The sequence below is a fragment of the Prionailurus viverrinus genome, chromosome A3, assembly GCF_022837055.1.
Source record: "Prionailurus viverrinus isolate Anna chromosome A3, UM_Priviv_1.0, whole genome shotgun sequence".
NCBI classification, from domain to species: domain Eukaryota; kingdom Metazoa; phylum Chordata; class Mammalia; order Carnivora; family Felidae; genus Prionailurus; species Prionailurus viverrinus.
The window spans coordinates 67993999-68003581 of record NC_062563.1 but is presented as its reverse complement, the minus strand read 5'-3'; the positions used below and the strand labels follow the sequence as shown (position 1 = coordinate 68003581).

At 32.9% G+C, this 9583-nt stretch overlaps 1 protein-coding gene across 2 annotated transcripts in view; it reads right to left on the bottom strand.

The window, feature by feature from the left end:
* Positions 1-9583, bottom strand: part of FOXN2 (forkhead box N2) — a 67599-nt gene continuing 58016 nt past the window's right edge. For both annotated transcript variants that reach the window (XM_047852795.1, XM_047852797.1), the window contains exons 5-6: positions 7293-7361; positions 1-4477 (exon numbers count right to left, since the gene is read on the bottom strand). In XM_047852795.1, coding sequence (XP_047708751.1) covers positions 3954-4477; positions 7293-7361 — 593 coding nt within the window. In that variant the 3' untranslated portion in view covers positions 1-3953. The remainder of the gene's footprint in view (positions 4478-7292; positions 7362-9583) is intronic.

The following is a 9583-nucleotide window of genomic DNA, read 5'->3' as shown; positions in this document are numbered from 1 at the left end:
TGTTATAAAACAAGGTTTATTCTGCAATACTTTATCATAATGAATTGCATCTCTTTGGTAAAAATAAACTTTATAAACATTTTAATAATCAGAGATTAGATACAAAAACTAAACATCTGTTAAGTTGCTTTTAATATGAGCAAAGACTGGCAACTGAGAAGTGGTTCATTTGTGACTGGTCATCTACTGGCAGTTATAACTCAAACTCAGGGCAATTTTTATGCTACATTAGAAAAGAGGATAAGGGAATCAGTTCAATAACTCAAATTTCTTGAATGAGAAAGCATTCTTATACTTTCATTGAAAAATAAATAATAGTTACACTGAATTGGCAATTATACATTTTTATACACTATAGGATGGCAACATAATACTTTAAAATTAAGCACTTAGTTTAATAAGAAATGTACAACAATTTTAAAAACAAATTTGATAATGGCACTGGCAGTTAAATGCAAAAAAAAATGTGCTTTAAGAAAAAGATGGCAGGTAGAACATTAAAATACTCTAAATTTGTCTTTCAATAAATATTTTGAGTACATCATTAACATAGTGAAGTAAACTTTGTTTAAATCAAAGCTTACACATTTTGAACTAACAACAACAACAAAATAAACGATAAAGTATATGTAAACCAGAAAGCCTCAAAGTTTCTGAATTAAATGCTATAGTCTTCACAAAAGGTTGTTAACTTACTGTAGTATTTAAGACAAAAGTCTTTACAGCTTTGTGAAGTATTCACATCTGTTGCTTAAATTGCTGGGAAAGGCCTCCTGATCTACCAAGACACACACATTCCCTCCTTAACACTTTCTCTAGCTTTGAATTCGTCCTAACATGTATTTAACTGACCGCCTCCTATGAACCCTTTACATAATGCCTCAGAAAGTAGCAGAAGAAAATTTATATTCTAAACCTTATTATATACAAGGGGATCTAAGTTAAGAGAAGTCATGCTGGCTATAGGGAGGAAAGGAAAGGCTCAAAGGTGGAACAAGGAGATGATCCACCAATAATTCTTTCCATGAATACAAGTAATGTTTTCTTTCTCTGAATCTGAAAGGTAAAATAAAATATTAATGAATTTAATAATATATTGCACAAATAAATTTCAAAAATCTATATTCAAGAAACACTGATTCTATTTGGGATGTGAAGGATGAAGATTAATTGTGCTGAGTCAAAACTTTTACTAGAAATCTATTATAAATGGGAATTCGTTGTAACAATTTATATCAATATAAAGCAAATTATGTTAGCTTAATTCACAGTCTTAAAGTATGCTGGAATATATATAACCTCTCTGAAATTGCCAAATTTTTGCTATTACAGTAAAATTTCTTATGAATATATTAGAAATATAATTTCTAGTCATAGGACTGGAAATTACTTTCTTTAATTGGGTGGTGATTAGCCATGTTTTTATCTCAACACATCTGAGGAATGGGATCATAATACCTATGAAAGTAATCATGGGAGAACCATAATTAAAAAGGTACTTTCTCTTTAAAATAACTGTCTTGGTAAATCAGCAAATGGAGTGATGCAATGAATTCTGTTTAAGAATTAAGTGTAAAATATTGTGTGACTTCTTCCTATTCACTTGTAGTACAAAAGTGTTTATTGTCTTTGCTAGTGAAGTTAAATTTAACTTTTAAATTTGCAGGAAGAGCACATGAAGAGGGAGAGAAAATCAAGTTTAAAGTATTACTGTTATTTATATTAAACCAAAATAATTCTGAAGATCCCTCTTAAAGTAGGGACAACTCAACTCTCCCCCTCCTTAGATCATTTTCCTCTGCTTTCGAAGAGTAATTACAAATGGACAGGAACCAGAGAGATTGTCTGTGGTACAGAATTTCAGTAGGACACAATAAACTGGAACCAGATCACTGAAACACTGTTACTAAGGTCTATGCAGAACAGTTTCAAGATATTGTTAGAATGATATTGATAATCTGTGTACTATTTATACTGTGTAAAGCATTTTTTGTGTGTTATATTCATTGTCTACAGTAAAAGGTGGTAACTTGAATTAGCCATTTTCTGTAGATGTGACATATATGAAGAACAAAAACTGCAAATATCTCATCCTGCATACTTGAGGACTATTTTTTGTTATCAACAAATTAAAAAATTACTATATTTCAACAGCACCAATTCTATTAATGTGGCTATCCAGGTTCAATTACAATTAACATGGAAACAGGACAGATAATAGTAATGTTGTTATCCCTGGCTTAAAGTTTTGCCAACTGAAAAACATGTTTTCATTAGGCTTCTCATTTGACAGTTTTGCCCAAATAAAACTTACAAGTCAAAATAAAAATATTTGTCTCTTAAAACACACACACACACACACACACAATCCAAGAAAATGCTTTAGTCATAGAAATAGCTGAAAGTAACCATCCCAAATCATGAGCCTATGTGTGTACGTATGTATGTATGTATGTGTGTGTGTGTGTGTGTGTGTATGTACATGTATATGAAATTATCAGAAAGTGAAAACAAGGTCATTGTTATAAAACAGAATGTATGTATCATGAGATAAATTGAACTTTTGGAAAGTTGCTTCCACCACTGTAAAAAAATATATATAATAAAGTTTAGTTTTATTAGTATCTTGTGTTCTTTCTAAATAATATATAAACTATAAAAATGATATGAAAAAAATGTCTTGTAGAAGCAGATTTGATCAAATACTTAAAATGCCTTAGTCAATGCACATTTGGAACAGCAATATAAAATCTTTTAGCATGGAATAAATGGCACATAATATGTATTATATGGTCTCCCCCAAAAGATGTACTGTATAAGATTAATTTTGTATAAATTTTAAAACCCCTGAATGTACACTGTCTCTACAGTTTTGTTAAATCCTTTCAATTTCAATTACGAATACATACAAATTTAATTCATACAAACCCTGGAGAGAAGTTTTTTCCTAAAGGATCTACTACCTTTATTTATGACATATGTAGTAACTATTCAAAATGTTTTTATTAGATTACACTCCATTCCTACTACAAAATTCTCAGAATGCACTCCACTTAACAAGCAAATAAAAGATACTCTTATTGCAAAAAGTGTGTCAAAATGAGTGTTAACTCCATAACACACTTTATGGCTATATCCTCTGATTGGATTGTTTCTACTCAACAAATATAGCTAGTGGCTAAAATTCAAACAATGGTTACAAAGCACTTTGGGAACAAACAAAAGGCCCCAATAAATGTTATGCAATATTTGAGAAGTAAAAAAAATAAATCAAAGATAACACTGTAATAGGAATTGGAGTGTTCTTAGATGGAATTATGCCACAAACCTGCCTTTTCTAAATCTCAGAACTCTGCTGTACTTTCTGCCTATGTAAACAAAAGGAACTTTCTAGACATCTAGGACCTTTTCCAATTTATACTCAACTTTGTCCATGCTTCAACAAAAAGTAATTAAAAACCAAAATTAAGACAAAAAAAAAATCCAAATCTCATTCTACTGGACTGCATGTCTCCAGAGAGAAGTACATGAGAAAGACATCAGCAAAAATTTTAGCTGGATCAGCAACTACAGTTAATTACAGATTGGAAAAGAAAATGAAAAAAAGTCACAGAGTTGCCAATTCTTCCACTTTAACATATTAACAAAATAAAAGATTTTTCCTTCAAGTTTTAAGACAGAGGTTGTGGATTTTCTTATACAAAAATTTCCACATCTTGGAGACACTTATCACAAAAATTATGCTTTTAGGACTTGGCATCGTATCTATGATTGGGCATGTTCCTAACAGCAATTATTTAATAGAAATTAAAACAAACATTTTGAAATAAACAATTAGCACCCCTCCCAACCCTCAAACAAAAGAAGTCCATTATGGCTTTGATATCCCTTATAAAGAATTAAGTAGATGAGTATTGCCACACTTTAAAATAATTTCACACTAATAAGTATTTCTATTTTCTCCGCTGCTTTTGATTTTGTGTCTTTGCAGTACTTATTAGGGAACCCAGACAGGTACGAATTCCAGCAAGGTGGAGCAGAGATCCAGCTGCCTCTTTGAGCTCCTCATCAATTTCTTGACATAACTGTTTACGCATCTTTTTGCCTGGCTGCCCTTTATCAGAGGTATCAGCACAAGCCTGTGACGCATAGCCACTGTCTCCAAGAGGATCATCTTCATAATCAACATCTGTATCTTCTTCACTGTGAAATCCTTCACTGCCATCACTTCCCACATGGTTACTCTTTGGGATAAATTCATATGACTCATCCACAGAGGACAGAGAAGACACGCTAGACCTGGATGCACAGCGCTGTGCTGCCATGCTACTTGCACTGTAATTGTGGTCTTCTTTTGGATCAATGCTTGTGGCTAAAGAATGACTCTCTTGCAGTCGCATAGTACTGGGATGACCAAATGCATTGCTGTAACTCCTCTTTTTTTGCATTGCTGTTTTAAGAGGAAGAGGCTTCTCACCTGTTGTAAAGAAAACATCTATCGATATAGGTCAAATGCATTTGATTGCAAGAACAGGCCATTTAAACTACTGTATCATTCCTGAAAAGTAAGTGCTTTAAGTTAGTTATGTTTTATAGGTTTTTGTTTGCTTGTTTCTTTTTTTATGCAGACCATATCATCCTGTAGGTATTAAGTTGAAACATTTATTTTATACAATTTTTTAATATTTATTTTAAGAGATAGAGCGAGAGCAAGAGCATGAGCGGGGTGGGGAGCGCACACACATAGACACACACAGAAAGAGAGAGAGAGAGAGAGAGAGAGAGAGAGAGAAAGAGAGAGAGAAAGAGAGAGAGAGAGATGCAGATTCAGAAGCAGGCTCCAGGCTCTGAGCTGTCAGCACAGAGCCCAATGCAGGGCTCGAACTCATGAACTGGGAGATTATGACCTGAGACGAAGTCAGATGTTTAACTGACTGAGCCACCCAGGTGCCCCTAATTTGAAACATTTTAAAATCACTTAATGAAATGTCTTGACCTTTCCATCAAAAATATAATTATTTTGAGCTGCTTGTACAGAATGCCTCAATAAGAATGTATCACACTGTTTAGCTAACCATTTCCTTATTGATATTTAGGTTTTCCCAATTTTTCACCACTATGAAGAACTGCAATGAAAATCCTTCTGATGCTTTTTCTTACACGTATGCAAATATTTTTCTAGGATACTAAGAAACAGCACTGTTAAGTAAGAGAATACACGCATTTCAAGTTATTATTAGTATTTTTTTAATTGAAGTATTATAGTTGACACACAATATTAGTTTTAGGAGTACAACATAGTGATTTGACAATTCTATACATTCCGTAATGCTCACTGTAAGTGTAGTCACCTATAGAAAGTTAATACATTATTGACTATATTCTCTATGCTGTACTTTTCACTCCCCTCTTATTTATTTTATAACTGGAAATTTGAAACTTCTTAACTCCCTCAATTAATTTCATCCATCCCCCCACCCTCCTTCTCTCTGGCAACCACCGGTTTGTTCTCTGTATTTATAAGTGTGTTTGTTTTTTGTTTGTTCATTTGTTTGTTTTTTAGATTCCACATATAAGTGAAATCATATGGAATCTGTCTTTCTGTCTGGCTTATTTCACTTAACATAAAGCCCTCTAGGTTCCTTTAGGTTGTCAAGAATGGCAAGATTTCATTCTTTTTTATAGGTGGGTAACATTTCATTGTATATATCTATCACATCTTTATCCATTCTTGTATCGATGGACACAAGTTGCTTCCTTATTTTGGCTATGAAAATAATGCTACAATAAACACAGGGATGCATGTATCTTTTAGAATTAGCATTTTTGTTTTCTTTGGGTAAATACCCAGAAGTGGAATTACTGGATAGTATGGTTTTAGTTTTTTGGTTTTTTTTAGTGTTTATTTATTTATTTTGAGAGACAAAGAGAGACCAGGGAAGGGACAGAGAGAGAGAATCCAAGGCAGGCTCTACATAGTCAGCACAGAGTCCGACGCAGGGCTCAATCTCAGGAACTGCATGATCATGACCTTAGCTGAAATCAAGAGTGGAACGCTCAGCCAACTGGGCCACCTAAGCACCCCTATTTTTAGGTCTTTGAGGAACCTCCATACCGTTTTCCATAGTGGCTGTACCAATTTGCATTCCCACCAACAGTAGGTTCCCTTTTCTCTACATTCTCATCAATACTTGTTAGTTCTTATCTTTTTGGTACTAGACATTCTGGTGTGAGATCTCACTTGGTTTTGATTGGCATTTGTGATTGGTATTTTCAAACTGTCCTCTAAACTGGTTTTATGAATTTACATCCTACAGTGTGTGACAATATTCAGTTCCTACAATTAACACCTGATATTATCATGGACAAGAAAGTAGTATACCAATATTGTTGCATTTTGCATTTCCCTGACTTTTAGACAAGTTGCTTATCTTTTCAAATGTGTATTGTCCACTTTATTTCCTTCTTTGAGACTTACCTAATTCATGTTATTTTCTTGGCTTTTCTGTTGGGCTTTTTACTTCTTACTTGTAGAATCCTTTTATGTACATATACTCAATATTAACCCTTTGTTGTATACATAGTAAAAAAAAATGTTCTCTCAGTGTTTTGCTTGGGTGACTTTTCTTACAGCTATCTTTTATTGTCAGAACTTCAATTTTTTTTTTAATTTTTTTTTTTAACATTTATTCATTTTTGAAAGACAGAGAGAGACAGAGCGCAAACGGGGGAGGGCTAGAAAGAGAGTCACAGAATGCAAAGCAGGCTCCAGGCTCCGAGCTGTCAGCACAGAGCCTGACGCGGGGCTCGAACTCATGGACCGCGAGATCATGACCTGAGCCAAAGTTGGCTGCTTAACCGACTGAGCCACCCAGGAGCCCCATTCAAAATTTTGACATTTAGTTAAATTTACTCACATTTTCTTTTATGGATTTTGCACTTGTATCTCAAGGGTTTTCTTATTTCTAGGTTATAAACATACCTTCCTATATTTTCTTATCTATGGCTTTCATTTTTACTTTTAAATCCTCAAGTTTAATTTTTATACATGCTGTTAATTTCTTCATTTCTTGGTCCATGTAAAAAAGATCTATCACAATATTAAACTCAATCTCATAATTTGCTCACATAAATTAATTAAAATATGATAAGACAAAGTAATTCAGATGAAAACATAATTTAGTTGGAAAAAAACAATTTTGCCTATAACATTTAAATACTTTGCATTCTAAATTACATTTGAAAAAGCACTAACAAAAATGTATTTTAAGAAGAAAAACAGGATTGCTTACATTCTAAAATTCCTTGTTCTATAGAAGTATTTAAAAGCATCATTGCAGTGGCAGCATCAATATCAGATTCTGAAAAAGGAAACCAGTAACAATATTAATGTTCTTTATAAAAGAGAAGCTATTTTAAGTATTTGCAAAGGTAACCAAAATTCAGATGTGGTGCATATTCTTTTGCTTAAATACACACACATACACATACACATTAAACAAAATGAGACACATTATTCTTCAATTTGTTTTTGTTCACTTAAAATTATGAACAGTTTTATGAACAGTATTGAATTGAATGAAGGAAAACTGCAAGGTACTAGAGATCATAAAATTCTTTATGATTTTAATAACTTTTTCTTTCTTCTAGCTTACTTTACTATAAGACAGTAATAACTCATAACACACAAAATACGTGTTCATCGACTGTTTATGTTATCAGTAAGGCTTCCAGTCAACAGTAGACTATTAGTAGTTAAATTTTTAGGAAATCAAGTTATACATGGATTTTCAACTGCATAGAGGAAGGAGGCAGGGGTCAGCACCCCTAATCTCCACATTTTCAAAGGCCAACTGTAATTAACTAAAAATGTACACAAAGACATTACTTTTTAGCATTTAAAAAATATCCTTACCTGTGCATATGTGCAGTTATGAAGTAATGCATTAATTGCATGCTAGTTACAGGAGTTAAAAGTATATGTACTTGGTCAGTCTAGATCATGTGAATCTACAAATGCTAAATGAATAATTATTGCTGGCACAAAAGTATTAGTAATGTTTTTAATCATTATATATGAGCCTACAAATACTATAGATTTGTATAATACATATGAGGGCAAAAATAATTATAGATATTCCATAAGAAAAATAGGCTTTAAAAGGTTGAGAAAATCAGCAGATCTACTCCAGATAAAGTCATTATGCTCTCATATCTACTTTTCTACTGAAAGTTCCTCTCCATCTTGGTGATCTATTATTCTGAATAACTATAATTAAATAAAAGTGAAATGATACAATCTAAACGTGAAGAAAAAGTTAGAAAATATTTAGAAATTTTAAATTATAAAGGATGTTTAAATAAGATTTGGATTTGAAACTTCCCATTTCTACCTCAAAGTCAGAAAACTTCTGTTAACCCAAAGTTTTCCATTTTATTTGTAATATCTAATTATAGAGTTATTCTAGATAATTAGGTCATAAAGGTATTGACTTGTCTTCTCCCCAACCTGACTATAAACTTAGTGAAGGCAGAAAAGGTTATTGTTATGGACTTTACCAAACAGACTTAGGTAAATCAGAAGATGGTTGTTACAAGGGAGCACACAATACTGTAGTTCTTTCCCCTTGAATAAACTGTGACTTTGTGAAACACAAGTCTCTATATGAACGCCTCCCCATTAGACTGCCAGCTTAAGGTAGGAACCCATCTTACCCTCTATGTTCCACAATGCCTGTAACAATAGTACGTCCTTGATAAATGTGTAAATAATAAAGTATAAGACCTCTTTATCCTCCTTTCTTTAGATTAAGCTACTACCTACCACCAAATTACTAACTAACGTTATCAATGGGCTTAGCATGCTCTAGGCATTAGTAACTCATCTAATTCTCACAACTTTATAATGTGGGCACTATTAGTATATTTCCATCTTAAAAATGAAAAAAAAAAAAAAAGAAAAAGACACAGAGGGGTTCTAGGAATGATAGAGATGGGACTTGAACCTCAATAGTCTATTTCTAGAATCCAGGCCTTCAATCTGTATTCTATCATCAATCCTTAATACTTACTAAGTATCCATGACTAGAGTAGGATTCTGCAGAAATTTACAGAAGATACTGGAAATTCTCTATTCTGTTACTCACTCAATAAGTTGAGTGCCCTGTTATGAGCCAGACATCATTCCAGGTTGTGGGAACACAGCAAAAAAACAAAACGGGAAAATCCCTAACCTCTCAGAGCACAAAGGAATAATTAAAACACAGTATGTCACAAGGTGATAAACACTAGGGAGAAAAATTAAGAGGAAAGGGAGATAGAGAGTGTTGAGAAAGGTGGTTGCAATTTTAAAAACAGAGGTTAGAGAAGGTCTCAACAAGAGGCAACAGTTGAGCAAAGATCTCTGGGAGATGAGAAAAAGAAGCCATTTAGATATCTGAGGGAAAAGTATTCCAAGACAGAAAAAACACTAAGTCAAAAAAAATTTTAATCAGTAATTCCCATATCATAGCCAAAAGGATAGCAAAACAAAGATCTCTCAATTCTCGTCTTTTAAAATGAGACCTGACTACAATTTGATAGA